The following is a 25,000-nucleotide window of genomic DNA, read 5'->3' on the forward strand; positions in this document are numbered from 1 at the left end:
GAGAAACAGACAGAGAGAGGGAGGGAGGGAAACAGACAGAGAGAGAGACCTGCTGCCTTGTTACACCAGCCCTGTCATTATTGATGACAGCACTGGGGCTGTCTCCAGTCCCAGAGGTAGACAATTAGACACATAGTACACACGCACAGTTACAGAGAGAATTAGACACATATTACACAAATACAGTCACAGAGAGAATTAGAGACATATTATACTAGTACAGTTACAGAGATAATTAGACACATATTACACAAGTACAGTTACAGAGAGAATTAGACACATATTACACAAATACAGTCACAGAGAGAATTAGAGACATATTATACTAGTACAGTTACAGAGATAATTAGACACATATTACACAAGTACAGTTACAGAGAGAATTAGACACATATTACACAAGTACAGTCACAGAGAGAATTAGACACATATTACACACCACAGTTACAGAGAGAATTAGACACATATTACACAAGTACAGTCACAGAGAGAATTAGACACATATTACAGAAGTACAGTCCCAGAGAGAATTAGACACATATTACACATGTACAATTACAGAGGGAACATAATCACAGCCACTCTAAGAGAGAGACCTATGAGTGTCGACATATTTAACATTCATTTTCTTACCAAAGCTTGTTGCTGCTCCTGCTGTTGCCGTGACGATGAGGGGGGTCTGCCCCTGTCACAGCGATTCTACGAGCAGCGTGCGATGCCGCTAACCCTGCAGACCGTGGCTGTGCCGCTTGGTTTCCGCAGATAAAGAACGCGGCGGCGAACGTGTTGAGGGAGACCTGGCTCATCTACAAGCACACCAAGATGGCGAAGAGGATCGACCACTCCCGAGTACGCAAACACCAGCGCAAGTTCCTGCAGGCCATTCACCAGTAAGCCCATCACCACATCCATACACTATACACATACACGACATATACACTATACACATACAACACACACTCTACATATACACTATACACATACACAATATATACACTATACACATACAACACACACTCTACATATACACTATACACATACACAATATATACACTATACACATACAGTACACACACTACATATACACTATACACATACAATACAGACACTGCATATACACTATACACATACAATACACACACTACATATACACTATACACATACAATACACACATACTGCATATACACTATACACATAATACACAGATACTACATATACACTGTGTCCCAGTGCAGCTTAATACTGTGTGTGCTGCACCTAAATACATCTGTGTGTATCCTGCGTATACACTATACATATATAATACACATATACTGCATATACTCTCTGTCCCAGTGACCCTTAATACTGCATATTAAGAGGGTATAAGCCCAAGCCCTAGGATATTAATGCTCTTAAAGTTCTGCATGCTGGAATGGCAAAAAACAATCTGTCCAAATGTGTTCTCTATCCATATCACAAATTCTAGGAAGAGGCTCATGGCTGTCATCTTTGCCAGGCCTATAATTACAAAACCTGCTTTCAGGAGAAAAACTTCTGTTGAACAGATTGAATCATCAAAACTACACTACTTTAAACATGTTGGGAAATAAAGTTAATGTCAATAACCATATTATTTCTTAGTTTACAGTTGTATTCATGAAAGTATGTCAAGGGTGGTAATAATTGTGCATATGCACTGTATTTAATGCACCGATACACGTAATGCATCACTACACCACACACTGAGCCTAAATATCCCCAAATTATACCACAGAACTTAAATACTACTTAATATTCAAGACATAACTTTCACTCGTGCAGCTAAATGAACGTAAATGAAAGTAAAAGACTCATAACTGCCGTTCCCCTGGCGTGGCTGTTTAACCGCAGCTCAGTAACCCAATCTGACGGCTCTTAGAGAGCGCCTGATGGAACGTCTGATGAAGAAGGTCTTCCCCGAAAAAGCATCCGCTTTGAACTTTGGTTGGGTAAACTAGCAGAGGGAGCTGCTGTCTTAATTTCTTTATTTCCGTCTAATTGCCTTTTCCCTCGGATAAGCTGCACTTTTTCTCCAGACGACAGAACTCACTGAGATCAATGCCAACGCTACCCGTTCAATGCAGATGTACAATATGTTACTAGAGCTGAGGTAGGCAACGAGGGCCGTATCTGTTTCTGCTTTTCATGCCAACTTCTGGCCTTAATTACATTATTAGCTCTAACAATTGCGCTACCTGCATTTTAGCTACATTAAGAGCATGACTGAGAGCCGAAGATTGTTCTCGTGTCCCTACCTGATTATAGTTGCTTATTGACTATCTCAGACACTGAAACACTTTGATAGGGGTGGCCTGTGGCGTAGTGGTTAAGGTAAATGACTGGGACACACAAGGTCGGTGGTTCTAATCCTGGTGTAGCCACAATAAGATCCGCACAGCCGTTGGGCCCTTGAGCAAGGCCCTTATCCCTGCATTGCTCCAGGGGAGGATTGTCTCCTGCTTACTCTAATCAACTGTATGTCGCTCTGGATAAGAGCATCTGCCAAATGCCACCAATGTAATTGGTGTGAATTGGACCAATAATTATAGAGAAAACGACAACTGTACAACGTCCCTGTGTTCAGAAGACTGTGTTAGCTCACGATGGATTTTATACTTGTATTTCTATGGTTATCCTCCAGGGGTCCCCATAGGCACTCCCAACAGCACAATTAAGAGACTACTTCTGCAATTGAGTTTCTCATTAAGACATACACTCAGTGATCACTTTATTAGCAATGGGAGGGAGGATTAAAAGCTGAGAATTTTAATTGGTCACTTTACACATTTTTACTTTATGAGTGAGGTTTAAGAAATCCTCACTAGTGTTATATAAGACCGGTGTGTTTTTGCTTGTTTCGCGTCACAAAATTAGTGAGGAAATACCTCGCTCTAGGAAAGACAGCAAGGGAAGGGAATGTGCTCAACTGGAATCGAACCCAGCCCTGCAATCTTCTGGGCTGTACAGTGTCTAGCCCAAAAATCAAATCAAATCAAATAAATTCAATCAATCTGAAAGGAAAATACAGAAACAGACACTGTGGCTCTCCAGGACAGTATCACTGCAGTAAAAATGCATCCATATGATAAATAAATAATTTGTTATCTAGCTGATGCTTTTAGCCAAAGTGACTTACAGTTGATTAAACTAAGTAGGGGACAATCTCCCCTGGAGCAATGGGTTAAAGGCCTTACTCAAGAGCCCAACAGCTGCACTAATCTTGTGGCTTCACTAGGGCTTGAACCACCAACCTTCCAGGTCCCAGTCATGTACCTTAGCCGCTAGGCTACAGGCTGCCTTGTATAAACCAGGTTTTTGTTTTAGCCCAGCACTAAGACGTCTGATTTTTATTAAGTTTGTGGATCATGAATGTATTTTTTTAATTTAACATGGCAAATTAATTAGGACATGGTAAATCTTATACAACTGCTCTCATTTGTAACGTGGACATTTCACTTGTCAAACAAAAAAGTGAAAAGTTAACTTCTAATACTACTAATACTTTCAACGTTTAACTCTCATTAAGACTAAAACACTTGCCAAGATCTGAGTACACTGAGTACAGTTGAGTTCTCGGTGTTGGGCAGTACAGACGGGCTCACAGACTCACGTTTCTCCACAGGCTGCGCAGCGTGAAGATGGAGCAGAGGAAGCTCACTGACCAGGCCAACACCTTAGTGGACCTGTCGAAGGTAAGGCACCGACCGGGCGCCCACCTCACCCTGCGCCAGTACCAGAGACTGTAGAAAACATACGGACCAAGTGCCTGTTACGTCTCAAACTGACTTTCCATGGGCTTGTGAGAAGTGTTTTGATACCATGGAAGTGGAGCTTTCAGCCGCCGCCATTTTGGACAAATTGGAGCCAGAGACTGGGCAGTAGAGAAGCCCTTATAGTCCAGGCGAATCCAGGTGGCCCACCAAGCGTGTCAAATACAGTGGCTATGTTCGAAACCACACACTTAACCTACATCTCGTACTACATTTCAGTGAAAATCAGCCTGAAATTTAGTACAAGTAGTATGCTAGTTTGTGATTTTGAATGCAACCAGTGACTCAGCAGTGATGCAAACTGTCCCTGTTTTGTCCCCAAAATATCACAATGGTCCAAATAACTTAACTTAACAAATCAGCGCATGGGGTGACATGAGACAAAGAAAAAACACCAATAGCTACTCCCTTTTCTTGTGCAAAATTTGTTGACCATATTATTAATTTACCATATTCTTACCAGTGACTTACATTGAAACTGGTAGCAGAAACACCTATACTGGAGCCAGCCGCGCTGGTGCTAGTGAGCAACATCTCTCAAGAAGACCTGGAAGTGAGCATCAAAAACGAAGGCCCATTTTTTTGGCCGCTTGTACTAAGCACCAGACTGCATGAGTCTGTATAACACTCTACTGCACATCTCTGACACTGTGTATCCCTGCTGAATCCAGCTCATACCAGCTGGCATTCTAAGAAGGCTTAAGTTGTGTTTTTAACACTTCCAGCTGATCTGTTGCTGGCCGGTTGCTGGTCATAGCTGGTCTGTGGCTGGTCTGTTGCTGATCATAGCTGGTTTATTGCTGGTCATAGCTGATCTGTTGCTGATCATAGCTGGTCATTGCTGGTCTGTGGCTGGTCATAGCTGGTCTGTTGCTGGTCATGGCTGGTCATAGCTGGCCTGTGGGTGGTCTGTTGCTGGTCATAGCTGGTCATTGCTGGTCTGTTGCTGATCATAGCTGGTAATTGCTGGTCTGTGGCTGGTCATAGCTGGTCTGTGGCTGGTTATAGCTGGTCTCTGGCTGGTCTGTTGCGGGTCAAATCTGGTCTATTGCTGGTCATTGCTGACCATGCTGGTCATAGCTGGTCTGTGGCTGGTTATGGCTAGTCTGGTGCTGGTCCTTGCTGGTCTGAGGCTGGTCAAAACCGGTCATAGCTGCTTAAGCTGGTAGAGTAAGCTGGTGGCCTAAGTGGTGGACTAGCTGGCTATAGGCTGTTCAGATGGTGAACAGCTGGTCAACAAGCTAGAAATGTCAAAAACACAGCTTAAACCAGCATGACCAGCGTGTTTAAGTTGGAATTTTCAGCAGGGTATATACACACACATACACACACACACACATACATACACACACACAGTCACACAGGGACTCAGTCATTTTATATGCAGGTATCTTGGGGCTCCCAAGATTAAATGTTCTTTTTTTATAATCTAATCCCTTTCCCCCCTCAGGTAGTGTATCAAACTCCAGTCATTTTCTGCGTAAATGATGATGCTCCACAAACCCATCTATATTTACTCTGATTTTCCAGCGGGAGAATTAATATTAATATCACTGAATCATCTTATTTTATGCAGGCTTCTCAAGCTCCCTCATGGATATTGATGAGACAGACCTCGGCTCTAGAATTCCCGTTATTTCTGTCAATAGTCAAGCTTTCAAATGTAGATCAAAGTAATCAAATAATGGGATGGCGGGCAGGGGTTCCCCAGTAGAGTACGTAACCTTCTCACCACGCTGACTTCACACTGTGTCCACACTGCACGCAGTGCTCCCACGGCGACACTGTAAATAACATACGCTTTGAACATGCTTATGGGAGTCCGCCGTGCGGCTTAACCCCGCACAGAAACTGCCGGAATGACACACACCACCCCTGAACCTTCAGAGCCACACTGAGCCCATCTCTATTAATACATAGAGATCCCCATACACACACTGACACCATAGATATATATACCCCCATCCACACACTGATACCATAGATATAGCCCCATATACACTCTGACACCATAGATATACCCCCATACACACTCTTGACACCATAGATATACCCCCATACACACTCTGACACCATATATATACCCCCCATACACACACTGATACCATAGATATAGCCCCATACACACTGACACCATAGATATAGCCCCATATACACTCTGACACCATAGATATACCCCCATACACACTCTGACACCATAGATATACCCCCATACACACACTGATACCATAGATATACCCCCATACACACACTGATACCATAGATATACCCCCATACACACACTGATACCATAGATATACCCCCATACACACACTGATACCATAGATATACCCCCATACACACACTGATACCATAGACATACCCCCATACACACGCCGACACCATAGATATACCCCCATACACACACTGACACCATAGATATACCCCTCATATACACTCTGACACCATAGATATACCCATACTCCTTTCCCCTTTTCAGTACATTTTTCTGTCCTGACTTGTTTGTTTCTGTGGCGTTACGTTACCTAGCAACCACAGCAAGTATGACAACAGGAGCATCACAGTGAGAGAGAGGGAGAATGAGAGGGAGAATGAGAGGGAGAATGAGAGAGAAAGAGCAAGAGAGCGAGACCGAGAGAATGAGAATGACATAATGTGGGTAGAAAGTGTGTGTATGCGCGTGTGTGTGTGTGTGAGAGTGCATAAATTACTTTGAGAAAAGACTCGCAGAGAATACGTGGATGTACAGTTGAACATCGCAAAGCTGAAATTCAGCAAGGCCGTTTTTTTTTGGTGTGAACACTCAACCTGTATCCATCAGGAACTCTACATCAGTTCTCACTGACATGCCACAGATTATGTGGGTAAGCATGTAATTAAAGCACTCAGAAATGACTAACCTGAACAAAAACAACCACGCACAGAAAAAACACCCTGGAAAGGGCCGCCATGCAGAAGCGCTTTTGAAAAAGCCTGATGAATTCAAACGGATGGAAATGAGGTGCGGTGGTCCGCTCTGATGTGCCCGCGCTGTCTGCGGGTCTGTGTGTGAACTTCACTCTGTTTACCCAGACCTGCTAATGCACATGTACTGCCTGCACGCATTTATACACGTCTCAAATGTCTTCTCTCTGACATACACACACACAGACACACGCACACACAGACACACACACACACAGACACACGCATACACACATGCATATACACACACAGACACACACAGACACACGCGCACACATACACACACAGACACACGCACACACAGACACACACACACACAGACACACGCATACACGCATGCATATACACACACAGACACACACAGACACACGCACACACACACACACAGACACACGCATACACGCATGCATATACACACACAGACACACGCATACACACACACACACAGACACACTCATACACACGCACACACATACACACACAAACAGACAGACACACGCATACACGCATGCATATACACACACGGACACATGCATACACACGCACACACATACACACACACACAGACACACGCACACACATACACACACACGCACACAGACACACACACAAGCACATACACATGCACACACGCACACATACACACACAAGCACATACACACGCACACACACACACATACACACACACGCACACACACACACACACGCAGTGGCTGAAACATCACCTTTCCCTGCATAGTTCATGGCTTCTCTCGTACTGAGCCGTTAAAAGCTTCTTGATCGGCGGGCAGACGCGCAAAATTCAGCGTGACACGGGTGATGCAATCGATGAATAATTAAACGAGTGGTTATGAATCAGGATGGCAAGACACAAGGATCAAATGAAAAATAAATCATTTATTATGTTGTATTATTGTTCGTGAATGTCAGTTATGAATATTAACCGTTATGAATATTGATGGCGAGGACACATTGGTGGTGGGCAGGAAAGTATCAGTTATTATAGCGAATGTTTGCTGGGTCCTCCTACCTGATTGGCTTGTAAAAGACAGGAACGGGTTAGGAAATACACGTGTTGTAATTGCGTAATTAGGGGTTGAAGCACAATATTTGAACCGTTTGGCCAATCAAGTTGAAACTTTGTATGCTGTGTCTCAGAGTCAGTATCAAATTGCGGGTCAAATAATGAATTAATATCTAAAAACATATGGCTGCCATCAGCCAATCAGTTGTCAGCGGGCACGTGGTAGCCTTAGCAATGGCAGGTCACCATGCAACTTGCCGCTGGGGAATACCGTGTCAAATTTTGGGACAGACTGCATTTCTTTATCGTTCATCAAATACGTGTCCTTAGAGCTTGAAAATCCATCATTGACAGATGCTACTTTGATCCCATTTATCACCGCCTGTGGTTATATTTATTATTAACTCTATTAGCGCACAAACCCATAATGAGGTTTAGTGAACTTTGCATGAAAGTGTCTGCTAAATAAAATTTAATGTAATGTCGTTCAACTGCAAGCCAGATGCGGTTGTAAGAACGTTTTGCTTGTTTTTAGTTTTCCGGTCACTGGAACAGCAGTGTACTGAATCCCAGGCTCCTTGTGCAGGCCTTGAGCATGTCAATCTGTACCCAGATCCAGCGGTCAGAAAGTAAAAGTCCTGCCGTGTGTTTCTTCCACCCATCAACTCAGAACTTGGAACTGATTTCACTCATTAGCTCCGCCTCCTGGTTGAGGAATTGCGCTGATTGGTAAATATGGTTGGAACAAAATACTGGGGAGGACTTTCACTCTCTGAACCTGGATTTTCCATCTGACTACTGCTCTCCCTCCTCCTGCCCCCATCCACTCTGAAGAGATGTAGGGGGCAGCATGTAGCCTCGTGGCTAAGGTACATGGACCTGGACCCCTGAAGGTTGGTGGTTCAAGTCCTGGTGTAGCCATGATAAGATCAATGCAGCTGTTGGGCCCTTGAGCAAGGCTCTTAAGAAACTCCAGCTTAGTCTAATCAACTGTAAGTGGCCTTGGATAAGATTGTCAGCTCCCTGACTGTGATGTCTCGGCTCTGCAGATGCAGAGCGTCATGTATGACCTGGTGTCGGAGATCAACGAGCGGAGCGAGGACCTGGAGAGGCAGATGCTGGGTCTGGAGAGGCGGGTGGAGCAGCTGACCGTCGGCTTCAACAGCCTGCCCAGCCACCTGACCGCCACGCTGGCCACCCAGCACGCCGCCCTGCTGCACCTGCTGCGCGAGAAGGGCCTCCAGGCCGGGGGCAGCCCCAACACCAGCTCCTCCAGCTGCTGAGAGGGGCAGCCCAACACCAGCTCCTCCAGCTGCTGAGAGGGGCAGCCCAACACCAGCTCCTCCAGCTGCTGAGAGGGGCAGCCCCAACACCAGCTCCTCCAGCTGCTGAGAGAGGCAGCCCAACACCAGCTCCTCCAGCTGCTGAGAGGGGCAGCCCCAACACCAGCTCCTCCAGCTGCTGAGAGGGGCAGCCCCAACACCAGCTCCTCCAGCTGCTGAGAGGGTCAGCCCCAACACCAGCTCCTCCAGCTGCTGAGAGGGTCAGCCCCAACACCAGCTCCTCCAGCTGCTGAGAGGGGCAGCCCAACACCAGCTCCTCCAGCTGCTGAGAGGGGCACCCCAACACCAGCTCCTCCAGCTGCTGAGAGAGGCAGCCCAACACCAGCTCCTCCAGCTGGTGTCGGAGATCAACGAGCGGAGCGAGGACCTGGAGAGGCAGATGCTGGGTCTGGAGAGGCGGGTGGAGCAGCTGACTGTCGGCTTCAACAGCCTGCCCAGCCACCTGACCGCCACGCTGGCCACCCAGCACGCCGCCCTGCTGCACCTGCTGCGCGAGAAGGGCCTCCAGGCCGGGGGCAGCCCCAACACCAGCTCCTCCAGCTGCTGAGAGGGGCAGCCCAACACCAGCTCCTCCAGCTGCTGAGAGGGGCAGCCCAACACCAGCTCCTCCAGCTGCTGAGAGGGGCACCCCAACACCAGCTCCTCCAGCTGCTGAGAGAGGCAGCCCAACACCAGCTCCTCCAGCTGCTGAGAGGGGCACCCCAACACCAGCTCCTCCAGCTGCTGAGAGGGTCAGCCCCAACACCAGCTCCTCCAGCTGCTGAGAGGGGCAGCCCAACACCAGCTCCTCCAGCTGCTGAGAGGGGCACCCCAACACCAGCTCCTCCAGCTGCTGAGAGGAGCAGCCCAACACCAGCTCCTCCAGCTGCTGAGAGGAGCAGCCCAACACCAGCTCCTCCAGCTGCTGAGAGAGGCAGCCCAACACCAGCTCCTCCAGCTGCTGAGAGGGGCAGCCCCAACACCAGCTCCTCCAGCTGCTGAGAGGGGCAGCCCCAACACCAGCTCCTCCAGCTGCTGAGAGGGGCAGCCCCAACACCAGCTCCTCCAGCTGCTGAGAGGGGCAGCCCCAACACCAGCTCCTCCAGCTGCTGAGAGGGTCAGCCCCAACACCAGCTCCTCCAGCTGCTGAGAGGGTCAGCCCCAACACCAGCTCCTCCAGCTGCTGAGAGGGGCAGCCCAACACCAGCTCCTCCAGCTGCTGAGAGGGGCACCCCAACACCAGCTCCTCCAGCTGCTGAGAGAGGCAGCCCAACACCAGCTCCTCCAGCTGCTGAGAGGGGCAGCCCCAACACCAGCTCCTCCAGCTGCTGAGAGGGGCAGCCCCAACACCAGCTCCTCCAGCTGCTGAGAGGGGCACCCCAACACCAGCTCCTCCAGCTGCTGAGAGGGTCAGCCCCAACACCAGCTCCTCCAGCTGCTGAGAGGGGCAGCCCCAACACCAGCTCCTCCAGCTGCTGAGAGGGGCACCCCAACACCAGCTCCTCCAGCTGCTGAGAGGAGCAGCCCAACACCAGCTCCTCCAGCTGCTGAGAGGGGCAGCCCAACACCAGCTCCTCCAGCTGCTGAGAGGGGCAGCCCCAACACCAGCTCCTCCAGCTGCTGAGAGGGTCAGCCCCAACACCAGCTCCTCCAGCTGCTGAGAGGGTCAGCCGCAACACCAGCTCCTCCAGCTGCTGAGAGGAGCAGCCCAACACCAGCTCCTCCAGCTGCTGAGAGGGGCAGCCCCAACACCAGCTCCTCCAGCTGCTGAGAGGGGCAGCCCAACACCAGCTCCTCCAGCTGCTGAGAGGGTCAGCCCCAACACCAGCTCCTCCAGCTGCTGAGAGGGGCAGCCCAACACCAGCTCCTCTAGCTGCTGAGAGGAGTAGCCCAACACCAGCTCCTCCAGCTGCTGAGAGGAGCAGCCCCACACCAGCTCCTCCAGCTGCTGAGAGGGGCAGCCCAACACCAGCTCCTCCAGCTGCTGAGAGGGGCACCCCAACACCAGCTCCTCCAGCTGCTGAGAGGAGCAGCACACACACGGGGGGGAGGCAGACACAAGGGGGCCAATCTGGAGCACCACACACACCACACGCACACACACACTGGCCCCTGGTGGGAGGAGCCGGGGGGGGGGGAGGCAGGCACAAGGGGGTGTGGTCTACATAAGGGGGAGGAGACGAGCACAGGTAGGGGAGGAATTGTCTCTGGAGGAAACATCTCTGCAGGGAATTGGGACACTGAGAGGGCGGCCATTTTGGGAGACGGAGGTCACACCGCTTTGACCTTTCGACTGAGGTCGGCCATATTGGGGCAATCTACAGTATATCGCCGTGTGGAAAGTTAGGAGAGTCTGTGGGAAAGTTTACGTCACAACAGCGGTCAGCTGTTGCTTTCTGCTCAAGGTACCCTCCGTCTTTTGATTACTTCTGGGTTACACTGAGGGAGACAGAGTTAAAAACATCCGTGTACAAAGGTTTATTTATAAGTGTGATTGCCCCAAAATGGTCACAGCAGGGGGAGTGTGTGCACTCAATTTTTTATATAGATTAATGTGGGCAATTAATCAGGTGGCACTAACTCTTCCGACTAATGAGGAAATGTGTGTGTGTGTGTGTGTGTGTGAGAGAGAGAGAGAGAGATTGAGAGAGAGAGAAAGAGAGAGAGTAATCCTCACTTCCTGCCAATGGAGCTTAAAACACGGAAAGGTGTGCAGAACCACTGGAAAGCGGATGTCGGTGGAATCGAGATAAACAAATCAAAATTCCAGGCTCAGAGAAGTAAAGAGAGAAAGAAGGGATGAAGTAGAGGAGGAAGAAGGACAGTGAATCAGATAGCGAAGGGGGGAGGAGCTAGAGAGAGTGGCATAACAGTGCGAATACCCAACAGTTTAACAGTCAAGTAATTACGGGGAAGAGTCTCGCTCTCCATCAGGAATGAATGACAATGGCTTTTTTATCCCGCTGATGCATTTTCTAATCGCTAATTGTGCGATAATGAACATCCCTTTAACAACAACTGAAACGAGTAGGATTATACAGGCATTATATAACAGCATTGGGTACTCTGGTGGATGGCCTATGCTCCCCATAGGAGCCCCAGATACGATGAGATAACACAAGATACAATATATACTGGCAATGTGGTGACATATTTCCTGAACACCTTTTCCACACCATATCAAAACACAAAATGTCTGCTACAGACGGCCAGTTTTATGTGCACAGTTTATAGCCAATGCAAACCGTTATCTATTGGGGAGGAAGTATGCATACACACATTAAGTACACAAATTGAGAGCAACACACCGTCAACACAAGCAGGCAAGCAAAACATAAAGCACTGTTTACATGAATGTACAGAGTTAGATGGCACACAGATGCACACACGCACTCTTTGGATGTAACACTACCAAAGTGTCTCTTAGCAGTGACAATGGACTCAGTAAAGAGATGCAGAGAAAGAGGGATGGAGGGAAGGGAGGGGATTGCGTCATCTCCTGTGGTCTGAATGGCTTTTGAGGGACAAAGAATCAAAGAAAAATCTGGAACTAAAGACAAGGAGCTCTTTCTAAAAGGCTGAATGGAGGAAGAAACCTACTGCCAAGAACCCAATTAAAAGGAAAAAAGAAACGAATCACAGAAGAATAATAATCACAGAAATATAAAGGGGAAGAAATTATTCTCAAGAAAAAGCAGATAAACTTGAGCATTTATCTTTGCTCTCCCAGACGACGACAGACTACACACTGCTTCTGATCTCTTGCTCAGAACCTATTAAATGAAACTGTCCTATAGTGACATCCTGTGGCCGGAAAACTGAATTACACCTGCTTGGATTATGTATTGTATACCGAAACCTAGCTTTGTATTGCTCAATTTTTTTACAATTCAATGTTAATACTAAGCAATTATAGTTGATATTTACTATTATGCTATATTATTTCTATTTATGACAATAATAATACATTTATTAATAGAACGTTTAATAATATTTAAGATTAATATTCAATCGACTTGACTTGAGGAGAGGTATGGTTTACGGTGAAATCATTTTGTAGTTTTATTTTACCAGAGGGAAATAAAGTATATATCTATATAACATGACATTGGTTGTGTCAGCGTGGTATGTTAAAATTTTTGCCATTTCGTTTTTGTTTTGTGCGAATTTTAAGTGAATCATTAAATATATAATGATTTTTTTATTAGCTACAGTGAGCATCCACAGAGATGAACGTTCAGCTCAAACTAAGAATTCTAATGCATGAAAAGGAAAATGTATGAATTAATGTTTTATATTTCTATTGTACGTGACAGTCCTACTCATCATAGCCCGTGTGCCAGGCCCATCTAGCCCATCTTAGACAGACAGTTGTTGCAAACCGCAGTGTTTTTGTATCTTGAAGGCAGATTTAGCCTTTTCTGTAATTTAAGCCACATCTCCAAAATGGCATGGTGGCATTTTTGTCTAGACTGAGTCAAAGGTCAATCCTGGAATGAATTGTCTTAATACCTTATCCCTCAAGTGTTAGAATCTGCATAAACTATCTTAACTTCCAGTCCAAATCAGAGTCTCTTTGTCCTGCATCTATTATCTCGTCATGCCCAAACAAATGAAAAAAAGTAGCTAATTTAGGGGGGAAATCAATGATATAACGGGGCTCCAAAAAATCCACACGTTCTTGGAAGTAGTCCCCCCCCTACATCTGAAGAAATATTCATTCTATTTCATATCAGGGACCCATTTTATAGGCTCTTAATTGATGGTTTTTATACCGGGTAGTGTTTCCTGTAGCGTGATGGCTGGTAGCCTGTGACCAGGAGGGAGATGGGGACAGGGCTGGATCTGTGAGGTGATCTAGCCTTGGGGCACTTCAAAACAAGCTGCACTTGTCCAGATGAATTTGAGAGTGTCGAAACTGTTAATTTCCGAGAATAGAAATGGTGCCAAGCTTACCTTACCATACCCCTAGCCTGCCACACATTACATTACATTACATTAGTGGCATTTGGCAGACGCTCTTATCCAGAGCGATGTACAACAAAGTGCGTACCCATAACCAGGGATAAGTGCGCTGAAAGACCCTAGAGGGAAGTACAATTTCAATTGCTACCCTTACAACAAAGATAAGGACCAGGGCCTATCTTTTTTTTTCTTTTTCTTTTTAAACAAACAAATAAACAAACAAACAACAAAGCAAAAGTGAACACCTGTCTGCTGCCCTGACAAAATGTTTCTTGAGGAGTGTAGCAGCATATAGTATACTGTTCAGTGAATTTCAGTAACACAGAGCACTACAACCACCAGAACCTTCTGCTTGCAGCCCTTGTTGTTTTGTATGGAGTAGAACTGTAGAGAACTACAGTAACCATAAAACACTGCAGACAGTCTAACTTCCTGTGCTAGACGGCAGCTTCCTTACTGATAGATGTCAACTTCTGGCCAGCTCAGAAACCGCTGCCAATTATTTGAGCCCAGAACACAAACCCCGAGTTCAGCCACAGAAAGGGTAATGGCATGAACACACTGTTTTCTAAGTGGGTCCCATGACCTATTTTGCAGATTTACAGGGCTTGACATTAAGCTGGTGAAACTGTCTCATTACATCCGAGTCCTTCCCCCTTCACAGCACACACACCAGACTGCTTCCTGGAGGCTAATAGGTCAGTGCACTGTGTACATTGATCGTCACGACTGACCACAAAAACAAGCAACCAGCATTCAAAATCGATACGATTTATTTCCACGACACTCATGAACCGAGGTTCCTTTTCAATGCATAATATATGACTTAGGCTTCTGGTTAGCTTTGTTATGTGGGCATATTTATGTAAACCAAAATATCAGTAATATGATAGAACATACAGTGCAAGTATCTGGACAGTGGTACCATTTCTGTTATTTTGGGTCTGTACTGAAATGAGTATGAAGTGAACTGTAATTACATCCCAATTTTAGAGGACCAAAAATAATTGGGACAGTCGACATTGTTTCTGATTAGTCAAGTGTATTCAATTACTTCCTTGGTGCAAGTATATAAACGCTTTCAGTATCTAGTGTTGATTCTAGGTTTTGAATTGCCCTTGGAGTTTGTTATTGGCATTCTTCAATGTGAGGGCCAGAAGTGTGACAGGAAGCCATTATGAGACAGAGAAATGAGAAAAAAACTGATATACAGTACTGTGCAGAAGTCTTAGGCACCATAGACTTTATTATATATATGTTTATTTTTGTGTGTGTGTGTGTGTGTCAGTATAAAAGAATACATTTAAGATTTCCAAATATTCCTTTTCCAAAAGATTAAATTTTACAGAGACATTTTTGTATTGAATTTATATTACTTTAAGCAGTTTACTACTTTTTAACATAAAAACTTGATCAAGGCTGTCTGAGATCAGAAGCAAGGAGCCAACCAAAGTCCGCAGAAGAACTGTAGCAAGTTCTCCAACATGCTTGGAACCACCTCCCCGCTGATTGTCTTAGCCAACGTTGTCCTGCAGTTCTATATATCAGAGAAGTGATTCAGTTTTAACGCCAAAGGGTGGTCACAAAAAATATTGATTTGATTCAGTTAACTATTCTGCCAAATTACTAAAATATTATGTAAAATGTATAGTTTAATTATCTGTACAGAATGTTATACAGGTGCCTAAGACTTGCACAGTACTGTAGGCCAAAACAAACTACAACATCATTAAGAAGAAAGAGAACACACTGTATGTTTGGGATCATTGCCTTACTGTGAATGAAGGCAGAGTTTCGAGGGATTTGATTGAACCTCGGCTTATAAGATGTTTCTGTACACTTCAGAATGCATTCTTGTTATCAGCAGTTACATTATCAATGAAGGCAAGTTAGCCAGCACCTATGGCAGCCATACATGCCAAAACTATAACACCCCATGTGTCACAGATGAGGGGGGTGCTTTGGTACTTGGGCAGTTCCTTTTAGCTTCCACATTTTGCTCTTGCCATCACTGATGAAAGTCAATCTCGGTCTCCTCTGTCCACAAGATCCTTTTCCAGAACTTCCAGGTTCTTTTAGGTACTACTTAGCAAGCTGTAGTCTGGCCATACTGCAGTTAGCTAATGGTATGCAGCTTGCAGCGCAGCCTCTGTAGTTGTTCGCGAAGTCTTCTGCGAACAGCAGTCACTGATACATCCAGAACTTTCCGATCAGTTGGACTGGTGTTTGGGGGGTTTTGCTTCATTACGGCTATAATTCCTCTATCAACTAAAGATGCCATCCTTGACCAATTATATCCTTTTCAAATACTGAGCTCCCCACTGTTCTTTCTTCTTAATGTTCCAAACAATTTATTTCAGCAAGTGTATTGTTTGCCGCATGTCTAATTTTTTATTCTTTCTCAGCCTCATAATGGCTTCCTTGACCGTCACTGGCGCAACTCTGATCTCAGGTACACAAATGCCAACAGACTCCAAAGCAATCAAAAGCCTAGAATCAAGACTAGATACAGAAAGCTTTCTTATACCTGCACTAAGCGACTGAATAGAAGATTGAATAAAAAGGGATGCAGTTCCCACAACAATCCACAATATGGCTTTAAATGCCCTCAAATTAAAGGCGAGTCCACATTTATTCGTTGTTTCGTTTAGTTAAAATTCAATGAGCCGGAGTACAGAGCCAAACGAACAGAAATCACAGCGGCATTGTCCAAACACTTACAGACGGCACTAAAACAGAATAAATTGAAACTTGGATTCAGTTCAGAGGCTGGGACTCAACAAAAGCTCAGTCAGATCCTGGAGATTCTTCAGGTCACCCGAGGGCCTCTCAGGTTCTTCCATTAGAGACCCGTTCTCTAATTATCTCGACATGACAACTGTTAACAACGACCGGAAGAGCCGGTCATCTTTGAATTAGCATATGGGTGCCGTGAATTTGAATTCCTTTCCAGAGCAATCACCCCGCCGACTCGGTCCGCTTCCCCATCCTCTCGCTCGGGCTAATTGGGCTCTGCTGTCAGCGGGCCGTGCGAGATGGCGGGCCAGCAGCCACGGGTGAGCGAGAAACCGACGGCAGGCGGTTGCCGGGGCTGGCCGCTCAACACGGCGGTGAAACGCGACAGGGCGAAGCCGACATTTCACAACGAGTTAACTAAACGCGCCATATGAGCAAAGTAGCTAGCTTAGCTTAGCTTAGATTTGATAAAAAGGCGTGAGAGAAACTGCCTGCAGAGACGTATGTACAAACCGGGGGCTGGCCTGAGCCCGCGGGCAGACCTGCTGTTCGCAGTCTTCGGTCGTCGACGAGGGAAGGAAGGCAGGCTAAGCTTTGGCTTGACAACGGGAGCAGTGACACACACCCGAAAAGAAAGGACCAGTGATTACAATGACAAAAAAAGTACAGGTTTTATTGTGAGAGAGGCCAGGTTGGAGGTTCAGGGGGCTTCGGCGATGGCTCAGTCCGGTGAGCCCAGAGCGCGGGCAGGGCGACGCAGGGGGTGGTCCGCACGCAAGCAGGCTGGTCCTTCCGCCGTCCGGGGTGGGGACTTTCCTGCAGACCCCTGGGTCCAACCCCGCCTCTCCCCTCCCTTCCAACAGGGGTGGCTGATGAGCAACTAGTGCTGCTTCCTCCTGAATGAGCACCCTAAACACAGGAAGGAAGAGGTCAAGCCACTGTATGAAGGACAACACAAGGGCCTGACACAACAACGCTGAAAAACGGGTATTGCAGGAATGCATGGTTGCCATGGGAGACCAGGGTGTGGGAGAGAGGATTCTGACATGAGCACAGGCTTAGGGCCCTGGCAATGTCTTAACCTTTTAATGCATGACATCACAAATAAGCAATTAGAATGCTCTTAACTGAATATTCTGCTGATGACACACTTTAACGTGACATCACAAATAAGTGATTAGAATGTTCTTAACTGAACATTCTGCCGATGTCACACCTTAACCCTTTAAGGGGTGACATCACGAACATTCTGCTAAATGTTTAAACATTCTGCTAAAGGGTTAAGGTGTGACATCACAAATAAGTGATTAGAATGTTCTTAACTGAACATTCTAATGCGAGCGTCAGAATCACTACTAGTAACCGAAAGTTCTAGAACGCGGACTTTTGAAAAGCATTCCAAAAAGCTCTCATCCAAAAGGTTCAAAAGCAGCTCGACGTTGGCCTTTTCATCGCGGAGAGAATGGAATTTGTGTCAGAGTGGCAAAGGCACCCGGTGTGGCCAAGGCTGCAGCATTGTTAAAACGGCGGGAGGATTACAGTGGAGCGGGTGGCGGGTTAGCGCCGGACGCTCTCAGATCCAGCCCTGGACCACAGAAGCATCCGGTCGCGCTCCGCCAGCGCTGTTTAGGTCACTAGACTGCAATCCTGGAATGCAGGATTCGGCATCGGCCGCGCAAACCGCCGTTAGCAGAGCGCGTAAGTAGGTTAGGCGTTGCCATGGAAGCGCACAACATGAGCTGCTGGATTGTTGTTGCTATGGCAGCGGTATAAACTGAACAGGTGGGAGGGATCACACAAATTCCCTGTACTGCTTTCTCTGTAGAGCACAAATTAATAAACTATGACTGGAGACAGATGCTACATAAAAGCATTCCAACTGTGCGCTTAGCTGGCATGCTAATGCGGTACACTGACTTACACCTGGGATGGGAAGCTTTAGAATAACAGAGGCCAACTGTACAACCTCAGCTCTGACCATGAAACCTGGCAACCCCTCAGCTCTCATCTGTTAAAGCACAGGTATGCAACCTGGCAACCAGGAATAATCATGAGAAAGGGACAGACACTCACACATGCAAGTGCGCGCTCTCTCTCACACACACACACGCACACACACACACACACACACAGTCTCTCATACACGCACACACACACACACACACACACACACACACACACACACACACACACACACACACACACACACACACACACACACACACACACACACACACACACACACACACACACACACACACACGTGACCAGGCTTGGGGTACTGACCTTCTGTAAGGCGGGCCTTCCCTCCGGTGGGTTGGCACAGCACAGTGGAGCAGCCCACACACAGCACCACTGTCTGCGCGTGGCTGAACACCGTGGTGATCTTGTAGCATCCTGCGGGGAGAGAGACAGCGGTGAGGTCAGACGCATCACGCACGCACACACACACGTGTACACGTATACATAATCTCAATCTTGAACACACACAGCGGTGAGCCCAGACACATCACTCACGCACGCGCCTCAGTGGTATTGCATTCACACACACCTGTATGCATGTGGGAAATTTGGAAATGTCATTCTGGCTCTAACATCGGACATTCTGGCTCTAACATCTCCTACACAGTGAGCTGGATGGTGCCATTCCATCCACACATACATGTTAGAGCCAAAGTGGTGCCCACACACATCTCTTACAGTGAGCTGGATAGTGACATTCCATCCACACATACATGTACGTGGGCACCATTTTGGCTCTAACATTTCTGACAGAGAGCTGGATGGTGACATTCCATCCACACATACATGTACGTGGGCACCATTTTGGCTCTAACATCCCTTACATGCATCTGGCAACAACAAATTCAAGTGCAGGTTAGTTTCAGTAGGAGACCAAGACTTGACTTTACAGACACTGTATTGAAGAAAAGAGCCTATCAGCTCTGGCTAAGTGACTTCAGCAGAATGGGACCTCTTAGCGGCTTGATAAGACGAGACCAAATATTTTTCCAGTGAGACTCAGCCACAACACACACATTCCCACACATCAGTATTTGAATACTGAACAGAAAGTGAAGGGAAAAAACTGAGTTTGTATTCACATCACTATTCATGAAGGCAAACGAGACAGTATAAAATAAAAAGTCACTGGCCGGCACTATTCATTTTTACTTGCTATGAGTGTGTGTACATGTAGCAACAGAAAAAGAGGCAGAAATTCAGCTCGCTCAAGAAAAAAAGCAGAGTTATTTGAATAACAGATGTTGGGAGCAACAGAATATTCAAATGGTTCTCTGACACAGAATCATGACAGCTGGGCCGCACAACAGGTGGCTGTAAAGGGAGGAGGGCAGGTGCAGCAGGTTGGGCGTGTACTGGAGAGTGTGTGTGTGTGTGTGTGTGTGTGTGTGTGTGGGGCATGTACTGGAGAGTGTGTGTGGCATGTACTGGAGAGTGTGTGTGTGTGTGTGTGTGTGTGTGTGTGTGTGGGGGGCATGTACTGGAGAGTGTGTGTGGCATGTACTGGAGAGTGTGTGTGTGTGTGTGTGTGTGTGGTGTGTGGTGTGTGTGTGTGGGGGGGGCGTGTACTGGAGAGTGTGTGTGTGTGTGTGTGTGTGTGTGTGTGTGGGGCATGTACTGGAGAGTGTGTGCGTGTGTGCGTGTGTGTGCGTGTGTGGGGCGTGTACTGGATAGTGTGTGTGTGTGTGGGGGGGGGCGTGTACTGGAGTGTGTGTGTGTGTGTGTGTGTGTGTGTGTGTGTGTGTGTGTGTGTGTGTGTGTGTGTGTGTGGGGCATGTACTGGAGAGTGTGTGCGTGTGTGTGCGCGTGTGTGTGGGGCGTGTACTGGAGAGTGAGTGAGTGTGTGTGTGTGTGTGTGGGGCGTGTACTGGAGAGTGTGTGTGTGTGTGTGTGGGGCGTGTACTGGACAGTTGGTGTGTGTGTGTGTGTGGGGGCGTGTACAGGAGTTAGTGTGTGTGTGTGTGGGGGCGTGTACAGGAGTTAGTGTGTGTGTGTGGGGGGGTTCAGGAATACAGTGCCCCCACACCCTCGGAAGAAATGGCCCTCCATCACAGGTTTGAAGTGCGAAAGCTTCAATACAAATACAAAGCACCCTTGAACTAGATTGGGCTCTTCTGTGGAAACATTCTCTATGAGTGCGCACCCTGGTTATTTTTAAGCAGTACTGCACATCGTCGACCCCTCAACTAGAGTGGTCACACAAGGGGAGCCGCATGCGGCAAGACACTTTTCAGAATCAAAGCCCAGTTTTTCCCAAGCTCTGACGTCCATACCGCAATTCATCTAGGCGACTTACGGTCCTCGAGGGCCGAGAACTGCTGGTTGTCCACCCTCCCTCTACCTGGGAGCAGTGATGCCAGTCCGGCCAATCAGCATCACCAATTACCCGGGAGAACAGAAACCAGGGCTGGATTTAGACTGGAGGGCCAGAGTTGACGACCCACGCTCAAGGTTTAAATGGCAAAAAAGTCCCAGTCTGGCATAAATCCTGCCCTCTCTTGGCCTTTAATCAGAACACACGTCTAGCAGACCGCGCCTCGGGACGCAGTAAATAAAGTCGCTCGCGACCCCCTAATTCATCCGCCATTAGCCCGGGACCGGCTATAAATAACAACCATTACATTCAATTACATTCCGCAAGACAGAGCCCGATCCCAGAAGAGCAGACTGAGACAAAACTGCAAACTGGCCCCGCGCCACAGAGAGGCGGCTAAACGCCCGCGATTTTAACGAGCCTTTCCCCATCGCCCCGGCACATTTCGTGATTAATTCGCCCCATTTGTTTGTTTACTGTAGCAGGCGAGAGGCGCCAGGAGCCTGGCGATCGGTTAGACGCCGTTCGATGGCTGCGCTTTTTTTCCATTTAAAGTGCCTCCGAGGAGAACTAGATCAATCTTGGTGCTCGACGGTATAATTAGGCTCTTTGCCAAAAGCTGTAGAATTTCTTATTTCGAGAAATGGTGTTCTGGAGAGGCGTAAGAGGCTCTCATTAGAACACTGGCTACAGCCTCGCTCTGCTCAGGAGGCCGGCGGCCATCTTGCATTCCGATGAGAATATGATGGCTGAGGTCACAAAAGCACTGAGTGACATCAGCAGGACCCCGCACAGCCTGGTATTGTGAGCGCAGGGCCGCATTTTGTAGGATTAATGGCAACAGCGCTGCCATCTCCCTGTCCATAGCACTGGTCACTCAAGTAGGCCACGAATAACGATTTCGCCAATGAGCCACAAGGAGGATCTTTAATCCGTCTCCACTGTCACCTCAATTTAGAACAGTCATCAATAAAAGTGACCTAAAAGTCCTACTAATGGAGAAACCCGAAGAACCACTTTTCAGAAGCACAAATTCACTTTTTCTATTACTGCAGTCTTATTTTAGAGGGAATTACAAAACCTGGCCATTACCAAAGCTTTACGGGAGAAGCTGGAACCCAGAACACATACACTATCAAATGCTGATTGGATAAATAATGTAATGACAATTATTAGGTAATGGTAATATTAGAATTGCGAGGACTACACGGACCTGTAGTGTCTCAACCAAGCATGTTAAGTAGGTGTGTTCGCCCCATTCTGACATTTACGTCACTACTGTTTATTGAGTGAGTACACAGAAGAAGAAAAAATGCGTTAGGACATAACGTGACGCCACAGAATATAGTACACGGGTGGAAAGTGTAGACGAACCTGGACACTTGACGTCCATGAAGTAGGAGTTTGGGCTCTGCACGAGACGCTTCTTCTTGTGTCTCCTCTTCTCCTCCTCGGGGGACGGGTGCAACAGGTCTTTAGCGAGCTGTGGGAGGTGGAGAAAGACGTTACAGAATCAAAATGTAACCAGCTGCTAACAGCTTAGTAGCGAAATAAACGACACGTTAGAAAACATTCACTGCAATACGCGGTAGTTTTAAAACTGACATCTGATTAATGATTATGGAAATTCTACACCACTTAGTTAACGTTTCGCATATGTAACTACATCCAGATAACATGGCTACCTAGTTCCAATAGCAACCTCGGGCCTGCGTAAACTGGGAGCTAGCTAACTTACTGCGAACCGATTGACTTAAGAAATAAATAAAATAAAGTGTTTCAGATTCTGTTTGTCCGTCTCAATGAAAAGCTGTTACTTAGATTCTGTTGGGCAGCTTGCTATTTGCGAAGTGAATCGCATAACTTTTGATAGTGCCAGATCACAAATTCAGCAATCATCGATAAACGATGGGAAACTGAACGTGTATGTATGCCAAGGGGACAAACACGCGTCTCAGTCAATTCAGATCGATAGTTGGCAAATAGTATATATTTATGTCACATATAAACACGCATCTGCGCTCCCATGATATTTTGTTGTGTACGCCGCCATCTTGTCTCAGACCTACACTAGCGATTCTATTCGCGTTTTTGTGTTTGTGAAGGCTGTCAGGCACGCGACCACTGTGTATTTATTAGCGATTTTACAGTGTATTGACTGATTCGGTGTCCGCCTATTCTGCTCTGGTTTTACAGAAGTACATTAAACTCGACTGAGGGTGGAAGACTCACAGGCATGTTGGCGAGTACGTAGCCGCTGCCGAAAAGAGGGAAAAACCGGAAGCAGCGCGATATTAAAAACGGGGCTCGTGCGCAGGGGCAGGAAGTTGCTGTAAAAAGCGGCGGAGGGTATGATTGGTGGACATACTTGTAAGGTCAAAATGTGCGGTGGGAAGAGCGTGTTGATAGCATGTTCTCTTGATGTATTCTTTATTAAATGTGAAAATGTAAAAATCATACACTCATTTGAATAGCATCATTTCATATATAAAATTATAAAGATAATCAAATAAATGTAACCATTGAAAAAAATCTTCAGGCTGCCATGCTTATGGTTTTAAATTACCACCGAATGAAGTTCCCATAGAACTCATCTAGCGCTGTATTTTAGGTGACACTTGTGTCTTTATGCTTATTTGTTGCCCTCCAAGGACATAATCATTGCGTATGAAATTACCAGATTATGGAAATCTCAGAAACCCCTTGAGAACACTCAGAACTGGGAATGAACAGACTGAAAAGGGAAAGCTAGAGAGAGCAGTGAAAGATGGATGAGAGAGAGAGAGAGAGAAAGAGACTTCCCTTTATTAAAGTGAAAAAGAAAGTGCTAAAAGACTCAGATAATTATGGGAGACAGATGTAATGTTTCTAGACAAAGAGTATGAAACAGGATTTAAGTCTTTGTTCTGAACACACGTCAATTTTCAATGCAGTTATGCAATGATACAATGATCAGACCCCTCTATATAGTCTCATATCATGCAACAGTGTAGTCACTCAAACTATTTGTCCTGCAGTGGGATTTAATCGGTTTTATTCAGGTGAAAGGGGTCACATGATTGCTCTGAGCCAATCAGAGACTACATTACATTACATTATTGGCATTTGACTGACGCTCTTATCCAGAGTGACGTACAACAAAGTGCATACCCATAAACAGGGATAAGTGCGCTGAAAGACCCTAGAGGGAAGTACAATTTCAATTGCTACCCGTAAAACAAAGATAAGGACCAGGGCCTATTTTTTTTTTTTTAAACAACAAATAAACAAAAAATAAAGCAAAAATGACCAAACTTAACCATCCAAATACTGCTTACCTAGCCAACTAAAAATACCGAAACACAACGTAAATCACAAACACAACAATTAAGGTTCACAGGGAGGTAGGGAGGGATGGGGAGAGGTGCTGCTTCAGTTTGCGCTTGAAGGTGGGGAGAGATTCTACAGTTCTGACCTCAACAGGGAGTTCATTCCACCACCGTGGAGCCAAAACAGACAGTAGTCGTGAGCGTGAGGTGGAGGTTCGGAGAGGGGGAGGTGCCAAGCGGCCTGTGGAGGCTGAACGAAGAGGTCGGGCAGGGGTGTAGCGTCTGATGATTTTTTGTAGGTAAGCTGGGGAAGACCCCTTAACTGCTTGGAAGGCTAGCACCAATGTTTTGAATTTGATGCGAGCCATGACAGGCAGCCAGTGGAGGGGAAGTAAGCAGGGGGCTGACGTGTGAGTATTTGGGAAGGTTGAAGACCAGACGAGCTGCTGCATTCTGGTTAAGTTGGAGGGGTCTGATGGCGGACGCTGGGAGGCCAGCCAAGAGGGAATTGCAGTAGTCCAGGCGGGACAGAACCACAGAACCAGACCAGAAG

At 46.7% G+C, this 25,000-nt stretch overlaps 2 protein-coding genes across 2 annotated transcripts in view; one reads left to right on the forward strand and one right to left on the reverse strand.

Moving 5' to 3' along the window:
* LOC133137671 (small conductance calcium-activated potassium channel protein 2-like) overlaps window positions 1-9,670 on the forward strand; it is a 53,786-nt gene extending 44,116 nt beyond the window's left edge. Inside the window, exons 8-11 of the mRNA XM_061256010.1 lie at window positions 763-890; window positions 3,645-3,714; window positions 8,830-9,058; window positions 9,438-9,670. Of these exons, the coding sequence (XP_061111994.1) occupies window positions 763-890; window positions 3,645-3,714; window positions 8,830-9,058; window positions 9,438-9,670 (660 nt within the window). The remainder of the gene's footprint in view (window positions 1-762; window positions 891-3,644; window positions 3,715-8,829; window positions 9,059-9,437) is intronic.
* A 7,785-nt stretch (window positions 9,671-17,455) lies between these two features.
* Window positions 17,456-23,801, reverse strand: rps27.1 (ribosomal protein S27, isoform 1). Its single transcript, XM_061256011.1, has 5 exons — window positions 23,783-23,801; window positions 23,372-23,469; window positions 22,514-22,622; window positions 19,090-19,200; window positions 17,456-17,712 (listed from the first exon to the last, which is right to left on the reverse strand). Exons 1-5 carry the CDS (start codon window positions 23,799-23,801, stop codon window positions 17,684-17,686), a joined length of 366 nt encoding a protein of 121 aa, XP_061111995.1. The 3' UTR covers window positions 17,456-17,683.
* Window positions 23,802-25,000: the final 1,199 nt, after the last annotated feature.

The sequence above is a fragment of the Conger conger genome, chromosome 9, assembly GCF_963514075.1.
Source record: "Conger conger chromosome 9, fConCon1.1, whole genome shotgun sequence".
Classification (NCBI taxonomy): Eukaryota; Metazoa; Chordata; class Actinopteri; order Anguilliformes; family Congridae; genus Conger; species Conger conger.

Coding starts and splice junctions, on each gene's coding strand:
- rps27.1 (XM_061256011.1), bottom strand. Junction 19,201..22,513: donor CATGGACGTCAAGTGTCCAG/GTTCGTCTACAC, acceptor CTCTCCCCGCAG/GATGCTACAAGATCACCACG. Junction 17,713..19,089: donor GAAGGCCCGCCTTACAGAAG/GTCAGTACCCCA, acceptor TCCTGTGTTTAG/GGTGCTCATTCAGGAGGAAG.